Source organism: Vombatus ursinus, unplaced genomic scaffold, assembly GCF_900497805.2.
Source record: "Vombatus ursinus unplaced genomic scaffold, bare-nosed wombat genome assembly UNPS02014798.1, whole genome shotgun sequence".
Lineage (NCBI taxonomy): Eukaryota > Metazoa > Chordata > Mammalia > Diprotodontia > Vombatidae > Vombatus > Vombatus ursinus.
In genome coordinates, this window is record NW_020954576.1 from 81855167 (window position 1) to 81876480 (window position 21314).

At 37.8% G+C, this 21314-nt stretch overlaps 1 protein-coding gene across 1 annotated transcript in view; it reads left to right on the top strand.

Annotated features, from left to right (window-relative positions):
• LOC114049805 (nuclear valosin-containing protein-like) overlaps nucleotides 1-21314 on the top strand; it is a 93183-nt gene that overhangs the window by 28371 nt on the left and 43498 nt on the right. The window contains exons 11-13 of the mRNA XM_027871214.1: nucleotides 5258-5375; nucleotides 10986-11130; nucleotides 19670-19934. Coding sequence (XP_027727015.1) covers nucleotides 5258-5375; nucleotides 10986-11130; nucleotides 19670-19934 — 528 coding nt within the window. The remainder of the gene's footprint in view (nucleotides 1-5257; nucleotides 5376-10985; nucleotides 11131-19669; nucleotides 19935-21314) is intronic.

Sequence of the window (21314 nt, forward strand, 5' to 3'; positions counted from 1 at the left end):
TGTGTGTGTGTGTGTGTGTGTGTGTGTGTGTGTGTGTGTGTGTAGTGGGGAGAATGCTGTGGTGAATTATATTTGTGACATGACTTTTCTTTATAACATTTTAATTTAAGGTGGAATTGGGATCTTTATATTTAAAGAGACAAATGTAGTCTCCAGGTTACTAGTCTTATTTAAGAGTCTTCTGCCTTACAAGAATTTCAGTGATACCTGTTTAATTAACAGGACATAAGATCAGTGCTGCTACTTCTTCTACTCCTCCTCCTCCCAGAACTACTTTTCCCAGTGACATGGCTATTCTTGTCCTTTTATTTTTCAGCCTGATGCCATCCTATATCTTCTTTTATTTCTTCTTCCCATTCCATTTTTCATGTAACTGAACTGAAACTTGATATGCTTGGAGATTTCATTCTGGTAATATGGTCTGTTGGTAGACTTGGAATGAAGAAGACCTAAATTTGAATTCTGCCAGTGATTTTACTAGCTCTGTGACCATGGACACCTAACCTCACTGAGGTTTCCATCTATGTGTGTTTTCCCCATAAACATTTGTAATTTGGAAGAGAGCTAGAAAGTGAATAGCCAGGCTTTTATTTTAAATAAGATATGTCCTATTCATGATTTTGCATAATTTTAGCCTTATTGTCATTCACCAAGCATTTGTTAAGCGCTACTGTGTACCAGACACTATGCTAACATCTTTACCCACCAAATCTCTTCTATCCTTAACCCATTGCATCTACCCTTCCCACCCATAGGCCTACTTTTGAATAAATAAATATTGGCTTGAACAGTAAGTTTCAGTTCTAGATACTGTTCTAAAACAACATTATAAAGAGGTCCATGAACATCATTCTTCTCCATGTATTCTGTGATCCAGTGATACTTATCTCCTTGCTGTTCCTCACATATCATCCAGGTAGTCAATCATTAAGCATTTATTAAGTGCCTAATGTGCCAGTCACTGTGCTAAGTGCTAGGGATACAAAAAAAGGCAAAAGACAGTTCTAGCATTCATAATCCAGTGGAGGAGATAGCAGGCAAACAGTTATATATAAGATAAAAAGGAAATAATTAAAAGAGAAAAGGCACTAGAATTAAGAAGGATTGGGAAAGGTTTCCTATAAAAGGTGGGATTTTACTTGGTGCTTCAAGGAAGTTAGGAAGCAGAGATGAGGAGGGAGAGCAGTCCAGGCATGGGGGACAGCTAGTAAAAATGGCTAGAGCCAAGAGATGAAATGTTTTGTTTTTGGAACAGCAAGGAGGCCAGTGTTAATGAATCAAAGGATATACAGTAAGGGGAGGGGAGTGCTTGTAAGGTATAAGGAGACTGGAAAGGTAAAGGTGGACTAGGTTATAAAAGGCTTTGAAAGCCAAAGAAAAGATTTTATATTTGCTCCTGGGAGGTGATAAGCCACTAGAATTTATTGAATTGGGTGATAACATGGTCAGACCTGTGCTTTAAGAAAATCAGTTTGTCAGCTGCATGGGAGATAGACTGGAGTGGGGATAGACTGGAGGCTGGCCTACCTACTAGAGGGCTATTGCATTAGTTCAGGTTTGAGGTGATAAAGGCCTGCACTAGAGTGGGGACCATGTCAGATGTGAGAAGGAACTGTAGTCAAGAGATGTTACAAAAATCCACAGGCCTTGGCAACAGATTGGATGTGGGGGAGAAGGGGAGTTGAGATACTGAGGAGTTGGGAATGACACCTAAGTTGTGAGCCTAGGTATCTGGGAGGATGATGATACCTTCAACATCAAGTTGGGAATTTGGAAGGAGAGAAGGTTTAGTTGGAAAGATAATTAGTTCAGTTTTGGACATGTTGATTTTAAGATGTTTACTGGACATCTAGTTTAATATGTCTGAAAGGTTGTTGGAGATGAAGTTAGGGCTGAATAGGTAGATTTGTGAGTCATTACTGTAGAGATAATCATTAAATCCATGGGAGCTGTTGAGATCACCCAGTAAAGTAGTATAGATGGACAGGAGAAGAGGAACCAGGACCAAGCACTTATGGGACACCCAAGATAAGCGGGTGTGACCTGAATGAATTTCCAGCAAAAGCAAATAAGAAGGAGCAGTCATAGTTAGGAAGATAACCAAGAGAGAGTAGTATTCCACAAACCTGGAGATAAGATGGTATCAAGGAAAAGAAGGTATCTTCAGCAGAGTTCAAGAAGAACAAGTTTTGAGACATGATGCTTCATCTCCTGACCCAAGTATTTTCACTGACTGTCCCCTGTTGGTGGAATTCTCTACCTCCTTATCTCTGCTTCTTGTTGTACAGGCTTCAAGTCTCAACTGAAGTTCTACCTTCTGCAAGAAGGATTTCCCAGTCCTCCTTTAACCTTAAGACTATCCCCAATTTATCCTGTATATATCTTGTTTGTATGTGGTTGTTTGCATGTTGTCTCCCACATTAGAATATGAACTCCTTGAGAATGGGGACTGTTTTTTATCTTTCCTGCCAGTGCCTGGCAAATAGTAGGCACTTAATAAATGCATGTTGACTAACATCTTTATTTTTACCAACCTCTGAAATTTGGCATTTTTTTTCATTTATTTAAAAAAATTATCCTGAGAAGTGATCCATAGGTTTCACCAGACTGCGAAAAGAGTCCATGGCCCAATAAAAAAGTTAAGAACTTCTGCTCTAAAATACATATCTTTATTTTTAACTCACTGTACACCATGTCAGAATCCATTTCTAAAAAAAGAACAAAGGTAAACTGTTTATACTCTATACCTTAGGGTTTGCCATCTTTGTTTTGTAACAGTATGCCTCAAAATGAGCCTCTCTCTTGATATTTATATTAAACTATATTTCATAGGAGTACATAGACAACCAAGTTGAGTATTAGGACTGAAAGTTAATGTCTGTGTCACTTGTAGTGATCCTCGACTTTCCATTAGTTGTGTCTTATCATAAAGCTTGGACTTAGAAAATAATATTAATAACAAGTAATATATTGGTATTTATAGTTCAGAAAATTCTTTACATCTATTATTTCATTCAGTCTTTAACATAATCCTATGAGGTAGTAAGTGTGTTCATTATTTCATTCAGTCTTTCCAGTAATCCTGTGAGATAGCTCGTATGTAGATATAATACCAATGAGGAAACAGGAACACAGAGGTTAAATCACTTGCTCAAGGTCACATAGGTAGTAAGTGATGAGCAAAAATGGAATCTGGGCTTCCCTTTTTCTGTCAAGGAGACCAGTGTATTCTTCCAGTTACCCAGTTTTAAAACCGTGGCAGTGTCCTTGACTTCTGTTTCAGGCCACCTAACCTCTCAGTTACCAGATCTTGTCATTTCCACATCAACATTTCTCACATCCCTTTTTTCATGTAGCTGCCACCTTATTTTATACTTTCAACATCTCTGGTCTGGACTCACATCTTAATTGATCTCTTTGCCTTCATTCTCTTGCTGTCTTGCCACATCCTTGCAAAACTCATCAATCCTAAAGTGCAGATCTGACCATGTCACTGTAAGTAAATTGCACTGGTTCTCTAGGATCAGATTGAACCTTTATTTGGCATGTAAAGCTCTTCTAGACTAGACCTACCTATAAGCTACCTTTTCGACCTTATTGACTGGCCATGTTGTTGATGTGAGTCTCACACTTCAGGAAGGTGGAAGTATAAACATTATTATTTGTTTTTACCATTTGTTTTACCATTATGAAATAACTTGACATTCTTTGCTGAGGAATTAGAGGGGGAAAAAACTACCTTAAGGACAGTAGGGAACAAGAAGACAGTGAGTTATGGTTTGAAAATGAAAGCATGCCACTGAAATGGCATTTATCTAATTAGTTTATTGTTCTTTACTGATCTTACATCAGATTGAAATTTTCTTGGAGCATCAGTATTTTTAAAGAGTTTTCTAGCAAGAGATTTTCTGCACCCTCCATCTAAAAATGTGATTGAAGTTTATTTTATGTCCTGTATGAAAGAAGAGAATGCTTTAAGAATAAGAATCAAGTAATCAATGATATGCAAAAAAAAAATCATAACTCTGGATGGGATTATAAAATGACATTTGATCAGTTTGGGGCAATTAATCAGAAGTCTCATGGAATATCCTCTAGATCTGTCTGTTAGAATATATTGTTCACTTGCCCATATGCACTCTAACTACATAAAGCCTTCCCTTATGACAAAGGAAAATTGATTAACATAGCAACAGTACCTAATAGTATATGTCCTAATAAGACATTCCATGGCAGAATCTCTTCCTTTAGCATGTCAGACAGCATCTAGGCTGTTATGGCTATGGGAATAAGTGACCAAGGAAACCTAGGCTGCTTGCTCAGCTCCAGACCAATTCCTGGGCTTTCTGACATCACTCAAGCAAAGCTGGTAGAATCAGCCCAGGCTATGGGAAACCACTTCAATGAGTGGAATCATCAACTGAAATTACTTTTTCATGAGGGTCACCTTAATCTAGGACACCATGCTTTGCCATTCACCCTGGAGCTGCACCTTCTTGACTACTAGGCCTTGTTGTCCATCTTATAGCTACATTGTTCTTATATGTGTTTTCTCCCCCTATTGGAATCTAAGTTCTTTGAGGACAACAACTGTTTTCCTTTTATATGTGTATTCCCATTACAATGCTTGGCACATTATAAGAGCTTATTACCATGCTTTTTCATTCATACATTCGAACTCTACAGTGCAACCAAACTGGCCTTGTTACTGTCCTCTCATGGGACACTCCATTGATTGTGTCTTTATACTGGCTTTCCCTCTTGCTTAGAATTCCTCCTTGCCTCTGCCTCTTAGAATGCCTCATTTCCTTAAAAACTCTGATCAAACACCACCTTCTCCATAATCTTCTCATTTTCATGTCTTCTCACTGGCTGATGCCCTTCTTTTCCCCCAAATGTCTTTGTATTTATTTTGTACCTATATATGTATATATTGTCTTCTCCTTTAGGTCAAGTACTTTTTCATTGTTATCTTTTTATCCTTAGCACAGTGCCTACAACATAGTAGGTGCTTACTAAAAATTTATTGAAATCTAGTGGTTTGTTTTTTTCAACTATTTCTGCTTGTATTTCTTTATATGTCTCTTCAGAACCATCTAGATTCCCTTTGGGTCAAAGATATTGGTATTAATGTGTGATCTTAAAACTTCCAAGTTTTTTAATGATGTGAGTGCTTCCATAACTTGTTTCAGTATTGTTCAGTATTTGGATTGTTGATATCTTCACGAATCACTTACTATGGCATTCTTATTTTTAGTCAAATGCACCTTGCATCCTTTTTATTGATGAAATTGATGCTATCACCCCCAAAAGAGAAGTTGCTTCAAAAGACATGGAACGGAGAATTGTGGCCCAGCTCCTAGTCTGCATGGATGGTTAGTTTAAAATAAGTACTTGTTTGAAAAACACTCTTTTTTAAAGGTACAATTTTTATTAAGGGGGCTGACAGCCAATTCCACTAGACTCTTAGGACTAGATAATCTCCATTGTAGAATGCTGCTTGCTTTGCGCACCTACTTAAATCTGAAGTAGAAATGTGCTTGCTGGTATTGGCATTTGTGTAAGTTTTTGTGATTTTAAAGTCTAACTGCTCATTTTTTTGGTTACCTATATCCTGTGTTCTTTTGACTTTTAAGCCTTGATATCTTCCTGACGGTAGTTTGCTCTTTGAGATCCTATACTAGGGATCATTAAGATGATAGTTTATGTTTATAGTGCTGTATAGTTATAAAATACATTACATACATTATCTTAGCTGATGCTCAATAACTCTTTGAAGTTGCTTGTGTAACTAGTATATCTGTATTTTTACCTATCACAAAATTGAAAACTAGAGAAATGAATAGAGAAATGAAGTGACTTGCCCAAAGTCACGCCATAGAAAAGGGACTTAAACCCAGTTTTTATGAATTCAAGTCCAGTTATCTTTTCCACTAGACGTGAGAACATGAGGCATGTCATTTAAGAAGTCTAGCATCTCTGAATCTGGATCAACTTTCAAAGGAATATAAGACTTAGAAGGATTATCCTTTAAGCCAGAACATAAAATTTCACAACTTAAATAATTGTACTCCAAACAGTGGCATTTTCACTGGTGCTTTGTTTTACACATTTTTAAGGTTTATTTTTAAAAAATAACCGTTTATTTTGATTCCATTCAGTTGGAATTTCTGCTGATTCAGACATGAATTTTTACTAAGTAAATTCATAGTGTGAACAAGATCATGAGAAAAATTAATTCAATTCAACAAAATTTTTTAAGTGCCTAATATATCAAACACTGCTAGGAATTCTCTGATGTTTCACTAGATTTTATCACACTCCTAATCATATTTGTCCAGAAAGCCTCCCCAGGGAGTTCAGCAGTGTGTTGTAGCTTTCTTCTAAACCTCTTGTCATTGAAATAACACATGCCAACCAAATTGAACTATCATATATTCTCTGAACTTGGTAAGTTCTACTATTTAACTCTGGTTGTTTTTCAAGACCCAGAGATAGGGCCACATACTCAGTTGTTGCAACTACAAAATCCAGTAAGGGCTGTCTTGTCGACTATTCCTTTTTTCGCAGTATGACTAGCCTATCTCCTTTTCTGCTTATACATCCATATCATTCCAGGTGTTATTGCTTCTTCAGTGCAATATGTCCCCTTTCATCTCTCAATTGCCCTTTGAGTGATCTTCAACTTTAATTCTTTGTCGTGGTATTCTATAACCCAAAGCCATATAATATAACCTTAATAATATTGATATTAAAAAGCTAGTCCTTTAGGAAAAGCTCTGGGTCATTCATTGAAAACAATCCAATCTGTTCTCTTCCTCCTGTTCAAGAATTTTTCTAGGTCGTCATGCATCCAGAATAAATGAATTGTTGTCTATCCATTGGTATGCCATAGCCTAGAGAATAGGTGTTATTTGTTCACTTTTGTTCCCCGGGTGAGTATGGGGTACTAAGGAGGGAAAATCAAATTTGGCAGGTCTGAGATGATTGGTAACTTTGGAGAGAGTAGTTTTAGTTGAGTGATGAGATTGGAAGCCAGGTTGCAGAGGATTGGAGGAGTAAGAGGAGAGGAAGTAAAGACAAATTTAAAGAGCTTTTTCAGGGAATTAGGCTGAGACAGAAGAGATACAGGATGCTGTCTTGAGGGGATGATGGAATTTAGTGAAGGTTTTTTAAGGGTAGGAAAACGGAGAAAGTTTGAGGGCAATAAAGAAGGAACCAGCTGATTGAGGATGCACTAAATTAATTTATTTTGTGTCATTAAAATCGATAGTTGGAAAATTTGCTTGTATGGCTCTATCTCTACACCTTGAAATCCCAGGCCTGACTAGGAGAACCTAATTAGTTTATGGAATAACTCGTAGCCAACTTTGGCTGGAAAGTAGAATGTTTGAATGGAGTGAGTAATAGGCAGTTCGGTAGGAAAGATAGGTCTGAGCCAGATTATGGAGTTTCTTTGTTGCCAGGCTTAGGAGTTTGTATTTAATCCCATAGAGATTTTTGAAAGGGTTTTGAGTGTCAGACTTGTACCTTAGGAAGATTAATTTGTCATCTGCAAAAAAGGTGGTTTGAAGAGAGGGAATGACAAGAAATCAGGAGACTTTGTAATTGGTCTGAACTAGGATGGTGATTGTAAATGGAGTAAAGGGAACAGATTTGGGAGGTGTTGTCAAGCCTCAGCAAGATTTGGCAGCTGCTTGGTTGTGAGGAGTAAAGGGTGGGGAAGAGTTAAAAACAAGTTTAAGGTTTTGAACTTGGGTCTCTTGGAAGGTAGTGATACCACTAACAAAATAGAAAAGTTTGAGGAGGGACAGATGGGGTTTGGGAGAGAGAATAATTGTAGTTTGGAGCTCCTTAAGTTTAAGTTGCAAGCAGGATATCCAAGTGGAGACTTGTCTGGTAGTTTTGCAATGTAAGACTTTATATACAGTTCGGGGGAAAAAATTAGGGATCTGTGTATTGATTTGAATGTTCCTTTTGTAGAGCTGATAACTCCATTCTAGATCAGATCACCAAAGGAAAGCAGAGAGAGAAAAAAAGAACCTAGGACAGTACCTTGGTTAGCACTCAGTATAGACAGTCAGCAAACTGAGAGTGTATTTTCATATGCTTCCCCATTCTTCTTTTTCCAGGGGGAGGAGGAGGGAGAATGGTAACATGCCATATTCCTGATTCCCTTATTATTCCCCCACCCAAGCCAAGTTTCATAATTTTTTGTGGTTATTTAATGTCATCATTCTTCACCACATGTGTAAATGTTGAAATTTCCTGGGCCTCATGTGGAGGATACGTTGATAAAAATTTGTGGGGAAAGGATGAGAGTGTGATAAGTAATAGGTTGGTGAATAGAGTGAGACAGTGTAAGAAACAAAATGTTAAGTTTGACAACAGTAAGAAATGAATATGATTAGACTGTCAGGGAGATTAGGAGATTGTGCCTCAGTTGTGCTTTAATATGTATTTTGATTCAGTTGGATGAGTCAACCTTTCTGAATTTCTAAGTAACTTTCCTCTCCCCCTCCCCCACCTCCCATTCCCCAAATAATTCAACCGGGAGCTCTTCGTGCATTGTAATCTTTGGTAAAACCTGCGCAGGATGTAGCTCTATTCTTTGTCATGGGGGACATGAGTCATGATTATAGGAATATTATCCAAATGGGCACTTATGGGGGGAGAGTGAGGGGGAATGGTAACATGCCATATTCCTGGTACCTGAAGGAACTTGACCAACTTTTGGTGCCCTGGCCCTTCAGTGGCCTGAACCATAGTTTCATTTCTATTCCTAAGCCCTTTCCTTTCTCTACTCTTATGATCTTCTGCAACCTGCTGTGGTATTATCAGAAAGTTGTATTTTGGCACAGTAACATTTTAGTGGGAATATTCAGATAATTTGAGTTGTTAACAATTAATTGAATTTTTTTTTTACTTTTCCATGCATATTATAGATACATTCTCTAAAGTAAATAATAAGCTTCCTGATGGCAAGGACTGTACTGTTCTATTTTTTTTATTTAATCCTCATTACCTAGTAATATCTTCACACAGTAATGAATGTTGGTTGAATTGAATTGAGGAGAGACAACCATACTGGTAGGAGAATCAGAAGTATGTCAGAATGACCAGGAGAGGAGGTAGCATTCAGTGGTGGCAAATGTTATGGAAAGGTCAAGGAAGAAGAGGATAGTGGAAAGACCCAAGTACCTTTGGTGGTACTTGTAGTGGAGAATATTCAGATACTTGAGAAAGTTATTTTTAATTGTTTTTGTGTACTCAGAATACCCTTTTACTTATGCTAATTACAAATTGGATTTTTATTCATTAAAAGTTCTTCTAAGAATCTCTATCAAGCTTTATTAACTAGCTTCAATACTTATTTCAAAAAGCAGTAAAGCTACATTTTGTTTAAAATATTTTATAATTAGGACTGTACTTAATTTGAAATGAGTTCTGAGAAAAATATAAAATTGAAATTTCCTCTAGAAATGTTTAGCAGTCAGAACAAGACCCCAGCTCTGGCAGGTTTCCTACCCCTAATTTTATTTAATTTTAAAAGAAAGGAGTACCTTTATTTGTTTTTTACCTTATTTTTATCGTATCTTGTTTTTACATTGCCTTTGTGTATGCATCTATCCCTCTACTCACCCAGGGAGCCAACCCATGTAACAAAGATTAAAAAAACAAAGATGGGGACAGAGGAAAAGTAGTTCAGTAACACTAACCCACCTGTCATTTTTGTCCAAAAGCAAATGTAGTATTCTATACCAGGAGTATAGTATTCTGTACTAATCCTTCTCCTCAGGAAGTCTTGGTGGAATGGTCTTTTTTATGCTAATGATTGAATAAATTGTTGATCTTCCTGATTAATTAATTGATCAAATCATTATAGAACATAGCACTAGTAAGACTCAAGGGATACAAATAAAGTAGAATATATAAATCTTATCTTTGTGCTTATCTCCTAATTTCACAACCTAATTAGGTAGAGATTAGATATGCAATTTTGTAGGCATAATGCAAAAACAATATATAAATTATATGGTATGGATTTATATATAAATGCTTAGGAACCTTAACATAAGAAGACCTTAAATAAATTTAAAGTAGCAGGATGCCTTGTGGCATGAGAGTTGGGGTTGTTGGGGTTTTTTGTTGTGATTTCCATAACGGCTTCCAAGTGGATAATTTTTTTTTTTTACTTTTTTACTTACAATTTACTTAACCACTTAAATTGGAATTCAATAATCATCTTTCTTCTTGAATTGGATGGCACAAGTAACTCAAATAATTTTTTTTCTCTTTTAAAAAAATGTGTGTGTGTGTATTTAGCATTCTTTCCTTTTAAACTTTTGAGTTCCAAATTCCCTCCCTCCCCCCCAACTGAGAAAGCAAGCAATATAGTATCAGTTATATATGTGTGAAATCATACAAAACATTTCCATATTAGCCATATTTTTAAAAAGCAAGATAAAGAAGTGAGAAAATTATACTTCAATTTGCACTCAAGAGTTTATCAGTTCTCTCTCTTGAGGTATATAGCATTTTTTCATCAGGAGTCCTTTGGAATTGTCTAACTCAAATCAAGCAATAAAAATATCAGATTCATGTATGTGAACATTCCCACTGTTAGGAAGGAAAGCTTACTGTTGGACTTAGGACTGTATCATTTAACTTCTCTGCCTTAGATTATCTAAAAATGGGAGCAATAACTGCACATTTCTACTCAGATATTGTGAAGATGGATGAAGTAAAGTAGTTAGAAGATGATGTATGTAGAAAGGTCAAGGTTAATGAAAAACAACAATATTAATTATTTCCTGGAATCAGATGTACAGCAAAACTTACTGTAAAAATTTTTTCCACAGTTTCCTGCTTTCCCTCTAATCTTGGCTCTAGACCACTATCAGTTTATTGTGAAACAAAATCTTTAAGATAAATCTAAAGGGTTAATATTTTCACCAGTTCCTTGATTGATTCTTTTCTTTTAGACCTGAATAATCTGGCTGCTACGGCACAGGTTTTAGTAATTGGAGCTACCAACAGACCAGACTCACTGGACCCGGCGTTGAGACGTGCAGGAAGGTTTGACAGAGAAATTTGCTTGGGTATTCCAGATGAAGCATCCAGAGAAAGGTGAATTCTTTGTTTTTTAAAATTGTTATTTATTTTTAACATTGATTTAAAAAAAATTCTGAGTTCTGAATTCTCTCCTCACATATTGTGAAGGCAAGAAATGTGATACCAGTTACACAAATGAAATCATGCTAAACATTTCCATATTGGCCATATTAAAAGAAAAAAAGCAAGAAAAATAAAGTGAAAAAATTATGCTTTAATCTGCATTCAGACTCCCATCAATTCTTTCTCTGGAGGTGAATAGCATTTTTCATCTTGGGTCCTTTGGGATTGTCTTGGATCATTTTTTTTATCAGAATAGCCAAGTCATTTGCAGTTGATCATCTTTATGATATTGCTGTTGCTGTGTACAGTGTTCTCCTGCTTCTGCTCACTTCACTTTGTATCAGTTCATTTAAGTCTTCCCAGGTTTTTCTGAAACCAATCCTACTCATCATTTCTTATAGTACAATAGTATTCTTTCTATATAGTCATATAGTACAGTCATATAGTACACTTGTTCAGCCACTCCCCAGTTGATGGGCATCCCCTCACTTTCCAATTCTTTACCACCACAAGAAGATGTGCTGTAAATGTTTTTGTGCATATGGGACCTTTCTAGCAGTGGTATTGCTGGGTCAAAGGGTATGCACAGTTTTATAGACCTTTGGGCATAGTTCCAAGTTGTTCTCCAGATTGGTTGGATCAGTTTATAACTCTCCCAACAGTGCATTAGTGTCTCAATTTTTCCACTTCCCCTCCAATATTTGTCATTTTCCTTTCCTATCATATTAATCAATCTGATAGGTATGAGGTGGTACCTCAGAGTTGTTTTCATTTGCATTTCTCTGGTCAATAGTGATTTAGAACATGACTTTAGATAGCTTTGAATTCTGAAAACTACCTATTCATACCGTTTGACTGTTTATCAATTTGGGAACAACTCATATTCTTATAAATTTGACTCAGTTCTCTATGTATTTGAGAAATGAGGCCTTTATCAGAGAAACTTGCGGTAAAATTTTTTCCCACAGTTTCCTGCTTTCCTTCTAATCTTGGCTGCATTGACTTTGTGCAAAAAGTTTTTAATTTAATGTAATCAAAATTATCCATTTTACATCCTGTGTTCCTTTCTATCTCTTGTTTGGTCATAAATTCTTCCCTTATTCATAGATCTTTTTTTCTTTTTTCTTTTTTGGCTTTTTGGTGAAGCGATCAAGGTTAAGTAACTTGCCCAGGGTCACACAGCTAGTAAGTGTTAAGTGTCTGAGGCTGGATTTGAACTCAGGTCCTCCTGACTCCAAGGCCAGAGCTCTCTTCCCTGCGCCACCTAGCTGCCCCGTCCATAGACCTTAAGGTAAATTTTTCGAAGATGACTTTTGTACTTGTAATCTAGAATTAAAAATACAGTTTTCCATTCCTAGGCTGCCAGGTAGCTTTGAAAAGAATCACAAAACGTTAGAATTGGAAAGGATTTTTGAGGTCATCAACTCCAAAGTCATAAGTTACTTATTATGTAAAACATTGGTACTAATAGTCAAAAGTTTGTTTTTTTGGACAAATATCCAAAGATCATGTATAGCAGTAGTGTAAGTCAAATAGAAACAGATCCCTGCAGGCTGCATACTGAACACTACAAATTATTACCTATGTTTTATTGTATTTTTATTTATTTTGTTTAACTTTTCCCAGTTAATCTGGTTCAGACAACACCTGTATTGTGTAACAGTAAAAAGAATGTTGAAGATGACATTTTTGACATACAACTAGTAGAGCAAATGCTTCTGGTCATTTTTTCTGATGATAAATTTCCATCCATGTAATGTCTACCCTTATGGCAAATACTTTACACTTACTAATTGTGTACTAATCAGGTTAGGGGATAATCAGGATATGAAAAAGAACCAAACACCCTACATGTAGCTTAAATTTTGGCATCGTGAGTATCATTTATTTGGTCATTCAACAAACATTTATTAGGCTACTTTTGTATATGGTGCCCCGTGTACCCAGAATATTTTTTCCCAACTAATATGCAGCAGTATGTTGTTTGTATCTCCCTAGTATATATTGAGGAATATGCACAGACTAATAAGACATTGTCCTTGGACTAATAAGACAAGACTTTTGTAGTACAGAAACTTAACTTACAGTCTAACAACTGTATTGTAAACAGTTAGACTGACTACATCATAGCTCCTCTAGCCAGTAGTGTTATCAGTCAGTCAGTAAATATTTATTAAGCACCTACTATATGCCAAGTGAAAAGTGAAAGACTGTTCTTGCCTCAGGGGAACTCATAATCTAATGGGGAGCAGGAGGGGAGTTATCAGGAGGAGTAGATGATTGGTAGTTAAATGGAGATTTGAATAGAACTCAAGGCCTGCAGTCTGAAAGACCCGAGTTCAAATTCGACCTCAGACACTAATGGGTGTGACCCTGGGCAAGTCATTTAACCTTTGTTTGCCTCAGTTTCTTCATCTACAAAATGAGGATAATAATACCACCTACCTCCCAGGGTTGTTGTGAGGATGAAATGAGATAGTAATTGTAAAGTGCTTAGCACAGTGCCTGACACATAGTAAGTACTATGCAAATGTCAGTGATGAAGATGATGATGATGTTGATGAAGAAGAAAACCTGCAGCTAGGTGGGAAATGATGAGATGGCTACCCTGAACCACCTCCTTGAATGGAGGATTTGGGGGGGAGCTCTCCAGTGTTTACCCTCCACCTTCTCCAATCAGAGGTATGAGTTTCAGAGTTGATGTAGTGTTGGCAAGAAGGTGAGTTAGTAGAGACAGTGATGTAGTCCAGGAGGTAGAGGTTACAGTACCAGTGATTTTCCCTCACTGGCGGTAAGACTAGTTATGGCGAGGGGAGTGATGGTCTATGTAACAAAGATGTACCTGCCAGAAACATCTGTGTGGCTGGTCTGAAAAATAGGGAGTGCAAGCTTAAAAAAGAAAAAGGATTAAATTGTTACAACAGCAGGGATTGTGTATCTCCCCCATCCATAACACAGTGCTTGGCCACAGTAGGCTCTTAAATGTTTTGTGAATGAATGCATCTGACATGTTAAGTTCCCACCAAATGATATAATTGTGTTGAGAGGGGCCATGGACGTAAAAAGAGATAGAATTTTGGAAGCAGAGGGGGAAAACATATGGAAAGGAAAAATCGGGACAATTAACGAAGCCAGAAGGGGAGAGGAGAGTACAAAAAGAAATCTAATGACACGCCTTTCTTTTTTCTAGCTCTTTCTTTCTTAGGGACTGTGCTAGTTCCTTTCTGCTCTAGTTCCTGTGATCCTAGTTATTCTTTGTTTTTGTACTCAGAGAACCGAGGACTTCACGATGTAGCAGTCAAGGTACAGTGTGTTCAGCTGTGGCTGATCAGTCCAGTATGAGTTTGGAAGGCTCTCCCACAACTAGGGCACAGATAGTCTGTTAAAATATTTGCGATGGAGATCGCTCTAGATTTGCTTATGTCATGTTTCTTTTGTGCTGCTGCGATTCTGCTTTGCTCATAAAGCACAGCACCTTCTTTGATGTGGACATGACATGCCAGGTGGTCCTGTGCCAACATCTTCCATGTCTCACAATTGATACTGAAGTGTTCAGAGAGGTCTTGAGAGTGTCCTTACACCACTTCTTCAGACCTCTATGTGAGCCCTTGCCTTGTGGGAGTTCTCCACAAAACAGCAATTCAGTTCGAGAGAGGACCTCACTGTCCGGTACCTTATCAGACCAGGTGATCTTTGGAATCTTTCTGAGACAATTCAAATGGAAACTGTTTAATTTTCTGGCGTGGCACTGGTATACTGCCAGGCTTCATAGGCATACAACAATGATGTCAACAGAGTGGCTCTGTAGATCTTCAGTTTGTTAGGTGGCCTAACACCTCTTTTCTCCTACATTTTCCTTCAGAGTCTCTCAAACACTGGAACAGGGGTAGGGAACCTGTGGCCTCAAGTCACATGTGGCCCTCTAGGTCCTCACGTGTGGCCCTTTCACTGAATCCAAGTTTCACAGAACAGATCCCCTTTATAAGAGGATTTGTTCTGTAAAACTTGGACTCAGTCAGAAGACCGCACCCGAGGACCTAGAAGGCCACGTGTAGCCTCGAAGCGACAGGTTCCCTACCCCTACACTGGAACCATTGGTTTCAGCAAATGGATAAATTCTGAATTCTGTGGATAAGTTTGCTTACTTACAACAGGGATGTCCACATAATTGATGAGGTTGATACACACAAGATTCTAGTTAAAGTACATATAAATATACATCTGACTGTGTGACTACAGCGTAGTGGTGGGTTTTTTGGTTTTGTATTGTTTTGTTTTATTGGAAAGACAACATGTTGTAATAGAGAATAGAACTGAATTAGAAGGACCTGGGTTCAAATCCCACCTCCAGTATATACAGGCTGTCATCCTTAGCTAGTAATCTCTCTTTACCACAGGCAGCTCTCTAATAACATGTACAGTGCTTTTCAAGTTTTATACATGCTACCTCTTGCTATTACTGTTGTCGTTTTAAATTGCAGAACAGTTGCTCATCTGTAATGGTAGAAGAAACATAGTGCCCAGGGTGTCACAGCTAGTAAGGGTATGAGGCTAGATTTGAACTCAGGTTTTCTTGACTCCAGGTCCAATGCTGTATTCACTGTGTCACTAGCTGCTTATTAATAATTATTGAATGCACACTCTGGGTATAGTACTGCACCAGACCATATGGGAAATAGAAATGAAGCATAAGATAACTCCTGCTTTGAAAAAATTTATAAAGTAGTCAGAAGTAGAAGAGTTCACATGAAATATTTAAACAGCAACACAAAGACACTTCATAAATAAACTAAAAAGATAAACAGACTTAGGAAATTAGGAATTGCCAAAAGTCTTCAAACCTGTGGTCCATCTTGCCTAATATTCTGTTTTTAACAGTTTGTGGTTGGGCATGACTGAATGTCCTAAATCCAGTTCTCAGTAGAAGCTGGTTGTTGAGGTAGAAATGATAGGAAGTGACCACTGAGATATGACAAAGGAGAGAAAACCTAGGCATTGTCTGGTATGTACCCTAGGCTTTAGGAAAGCATACTTCACAGGGTGCAGAAGAAAGGTAGGATTTTATTGAGTAAAATGCCTCAGGGACATCAGTCCAAAGGAATAGGAGATACTCAAGAATATTATAAAGACATAAAGAGAAACAATTCCTGTGGAGGAAGAAGAAAAATGGGATTTATCTGAAAAGATCAGTATAGGATACATAAGGAACTCCAACCAATTTACATTTTAAAAAGAGATGTGAAGAAGGTGGGTGCCAGGCCAAGTAATAGAGGATAAATTTAAGAGTGTGGCATGGTCCTGTAAAAGTAGTTATAAGGAGAGCCAAAGCTTAGAATAGCCTTAGCTGCTATGGGGAGCTAAAGATAACAAAGAGGGATTTTAGTATTGGGAGAAAAAGGAGAATCAAATGGATAGGATCTCTGCTGGGCATGGATGGGATGATAACTGACAACAGAGACAAGGCAGAAATGCTCAATTTTTATTTTTTTCTGTTTTCTCTGAAAAGGAGAGTAACCTAAGTTTCCTTGATGAATTCAGATGACCTGGAGAGGAGTAGAAACCAGAAATATTGCAAAAGTAGCATCCACAGGACTTGGCAATAGTTTGGTTATTGGGAATGAGAGAGTAAGAGAGTTGAATGACAACTAGGTTGCGAATTTGGGTGACTGGACCAGGAGGATGGTGATGCCCTCAAAGGTAATAGAGAAGTTAAGAAGAAGGGAAGGTTTGGAGGAAAAAGATAAAAAATTCAGTTTTGGACATGTTCAGTTTAAGTTGTCTACAGGACATCCAGTTGTGGAGCTATCTAAAAGACAGTTTTAGGTGTGAGACTAGAGGTAAGGAGTCAGGTTAGGGTGAGATAAATAGTTCTGACAATCATCTGCAAAAACATGATGATTGAAACCATAGTAGCTGATGAGATCACTAAGGGAATAACATAGAGGGAGAAGAAAAAAAAAGAGGGCCCAGGATTGTTGTTGTTGTTTGTGCTTCATTCTCAAAGAGGATCATGATATCAATAAGCAGATGCCATGACTTGCAAGTGAAAAGTGAGGAAGGGCTTTGCAAAGTCACCAGCCTCACTTTCTCCTCCGGAGCCATCTGGGCCAGTGGCCAGTTATAGATCGACTGGATAGAGCATTGGGGGATACTTCGAACTGATGTGTATGATATGGATGGAAGATACAGCAGAACAGCATGAGAAAGAGTGATTAGACAAATAGGGGAAAGCCTTGTCTTGAAAACTAGAAAGAAGTGGAGAAAGAAAGTAACTGACAGTGACAAAGTGTGCAGAGAAGTCAAAAGCGAGTGAGAAAAGGCCCTTAGATTTGGTACTAGGAGATTACTGGTAACTTTGGGTAGAGCAGGTTCAGTTTAATGATGAAGTCTACCTTGCTACTTTTTGGTGTTTACTTATTAACCTTAAGCTTTAACTTTAAGTTAAAATTTAAGGCAATTACTATCTCTTAATAACTTGCTAATACTACTCAACTTATTTTCTTTAGTCTTAGCTACAGTTCCACAGCCACACCTTCCTCCCCTTAAGCCTTAAACCAGCTTTTTATCTCTTTCACTAATTTCCCCCACTTTATAACCTATTCCATTAATCTTCTTTTCCTTTTGTAGTCTTCCTCTTTGGGTTCTTCTCATTAATTATCTTTGATCCTCAATACTCTTGAGGGGCAACTAGGTTGTTCAGTGGCTAGAGTGCTGGGCCTGGAGTCAGGAAGACTCATTTTCATGAGATCAACTTTGGGCCTCAAATACTTAACTAGCTGTGTGACCTTGGACAAGTCACCTAACTCTGTTTTGCCTTACTTCCTCATCAGTAAAATGAGCTGGAAAAGGAAATGGCAAACTATTCCAGTTTCTTTGCAGAGAAAACCTCAAATGGGGTCTACAAAGAATTGGACACAACTGAATAATATAAATCCTCTTTAGTCTGTTTATATCCTATTTAATTTGCCTTTAGTCCAGTATTTGGACCTGGGGATTGTTTTTCAGATTTTCCTTAATTTCTGCCAAAATTTTCCTCCCTAAATTCAATTTCTGACCAATTTCAGTAGTCCAAACCCTTCTATCTCACCTATATAATTGCCTTTTTATCAGTTTAAGCCCTTTACTCATCTTTTGCTCCTTGTCTCACAATCTTTTCCCTTGGAATCCAGAAATAGTTTAGCAGCTCTAATCTGAATTTAATTCCTCTTATCACTGTGCCAAATGTTTTCAGAAAACTTGCTGAATCTTCTTGGTGCAGAACTTGGAAACCAGTCATTAGGCCATGGATTATTAATTGGAATTTAAATATTTATATTCATAGAACTTTTTAAAATGGAAGTGTAGGGTAGAGAAATCAGATAAGATTGCATTCCTAGCAATGAAGTTTATCTCATCATTAACCTTGGAAGTTACTTCTCATCAACTCTGTTTCTACTGTTGTAGAAAAATACTGAGACCTGCATTGGTGTAGGGAGTTTGCTTATCTGGGAATTCCCTATACCAGGGACGGGTAGAATGCCACATGTGGCTTTTAGGTTACAAGTTCCCCATCCCTGTCCTGTACTAATGAAATCATAAGTTCAGTCCCTATCTCTGCCTCTTTGTATTTATTCTATCTATACTTATGTATTCATGTGTCTTCCCTGTTAGAAGGTAAGCTCCTTGATGGGGATTGTTTTACAGTCTTAGTTGCCTGGAGACTTGGCCAGGGTTATATAGTGTCAGCGGGATGGAACCAGCTTTTAACTTGTGAGTGGCCATAGCCGAACACAGCAGGCTAGAGACAGGAGAGTCAGGAATGAAACAGAAGTTTAATTTCAGAAGAGGGGAAATGGCTTGCAAGAAAGGACACATGTGCCGGAGCCCTACCCTAGTGGGTAAGGAGGCAGGGTGGGGAGATCTCAATACTTATACCTGTGGTTACAAGGTGAGCTGTAGCCCTGATAGTGAAGCGTAACAGCCATAATGTGACAAGTTTGATTCATAGTAGGACTTCATGACCACAAACAGTTTTGGGATTTTGCTGTGGCTGAGATCATCCAGAGGATGAGCGCGAAGGATTGCTGTTATGCCAAGTTCAGGGCACAGCCTGCTTGCTGAGCCTTAACTCTGGAAAATGGGGTGTCCCCTAATATCTTGACAATAGCTAGTATATGCAAGAGGCAGGACTTGAACCCTGATCTTCCTGGCTTTGTGGTTTGCTCCCTATCCTCTGTGCCATTTTGGCTCTTGTGTAAAAAATAAATAAATGCAAAATAGGGACGGTCACACTAGAAGTTGGGGGTATCCGAATAAGATTCCTCTTTTTGTCATCTTACCATAGTACTCTGGAATCATAAATGGTCGTTAATTATTTGGATTGGATTGAGGTGTGATGAATTTGATTTTTTGGCCTTCTAGCATCTTGAGAGTTAATTTTAATTTAATAGATAATTTTATATATTTAAAATGGATCCCGGAATTTTTACCTCCTGCTTCTCCCCTATGACAGAATTCTTCAGACTTTATGCAGAAAGATGAAGCTCCCTGAGGCTTTTGATTTTCATCACTTAGCCCACCTTACACCAGGCTATGTTGGTGCTGATCTAATGGCACTGCGTCAAGAAGCAGTCAGCTGTGCGGTTGACAGGGTCTTGTTAAAGCTGAACATGTTGGAGCAAAAAGATGTCCAGTCTGGAGGTGTGACAGCTGAGGGAAGCCAGGTAGAGCTAATGGAAACAGAAGATGGTTCAAAACCACAGGACCTTCCTGTAAAGGTATTGTAAATAGCTACACACTTTCTTACTTTTGCCCTTTATTTTAATTAAGTCAAGCCAGTTTATGTTTATGAGGCTCCCTATTCATTGGCATAGTTGCATGAAGCAGTCAGTTGTTTACTTAAAAATTGTAGGAAAGTCTGTTACTCAAAAAAAATTACAATTCTTTCTCTATGATTTATTTTGAGTAGATTGGATCTACAGCAGCCTATACAACTGCAGGGCTTTTAAGCAATTTAGGCTTGTTTTTCAGTGGACTTTCATGGTTGGTTTAAGGTAACATTCCCTCCTGTCATAGCCGCAGTACCTGTTTCAAGTCAGATACAGTCCTGAAGTCAGGCACAATAATCTCAGAAGAATATCTATCAAGCAGAAGCCTTTTCCAGGATTAGTACTTAATGAAAATTTTGAAAACAGTTATAGGATCTAGATTTAGATGAGTTGGGTGTTTAGAGATTATGAAGCCTTTATTTTATAACCAGAGAAAGCCCCCGGAGGTGAAATAGTAAAGCGGCAGTTTGTATTTGACCCCAGGTCTTCCGACACCAAATGCAGTCTGTACCATTCTGTATTTGATCAGCTCTTATTGAAAACTACAAGGAAACTCTGTTTTAAGTAATTCTGTTCAACAGTCATTCATTATGCAGTTGATTAGTTATTGGAAATACGATCCATATACAGATTCATCCAGTACAGAATTGGTCCAGTGGGGGTAAAGGAGAGAGCAGATCAGATTTGAGGAGAAGAAAATTTGGAAATCGGCAAATTTTAGAGAAAAAATCCTTTCATTGAGGGGAATTAGGGAAAATTACATGGAAGAAGTGGTGCCTGAGTTGAGGCTTAAAGGGAAATAAACTTGGAGAATTCTTACCAAGCAAAAATTAGGTGACCCAGGTTAGTTATTGAGAATGTTGTAGAAGGAATCCTTATTCATGTACGAATTAGACTAGATGGATTCTGAGGTCCCTTCTGATTCTTCAAATATGCAAAAGTTAATTGTTAATGAAATTCTTATAAATGTAATCACCTTTAAAATCTTTAGGGGGGGAGAATTGTTTTAAGGAAGCCCATGGTATATTCTTTCATAAAACATAAGATCCTTTCTAAAATTAATATATGGTCCATTTAATAATTCTGTAATCCTTTACTTGGCCTTCTGTTTGTAATGTGCACATTTCTTTTTTGTTTTGTTTGTCTGTTTTTGGCAAGGCAGTTGGGGTTAAGTGACTTGCCCAGGGTCACACAGCTAGTACATGTCTAGTGTCTGGTCTGAGACTGGATTTGAACTCAGCTCCTCCTGACTCCAGGGCCTGTGCTCTATCTGCTGTGCCACCTGGCTGCCCCAATATGCACATTTCTTAAAGCTTCTCTGCTGTTTGA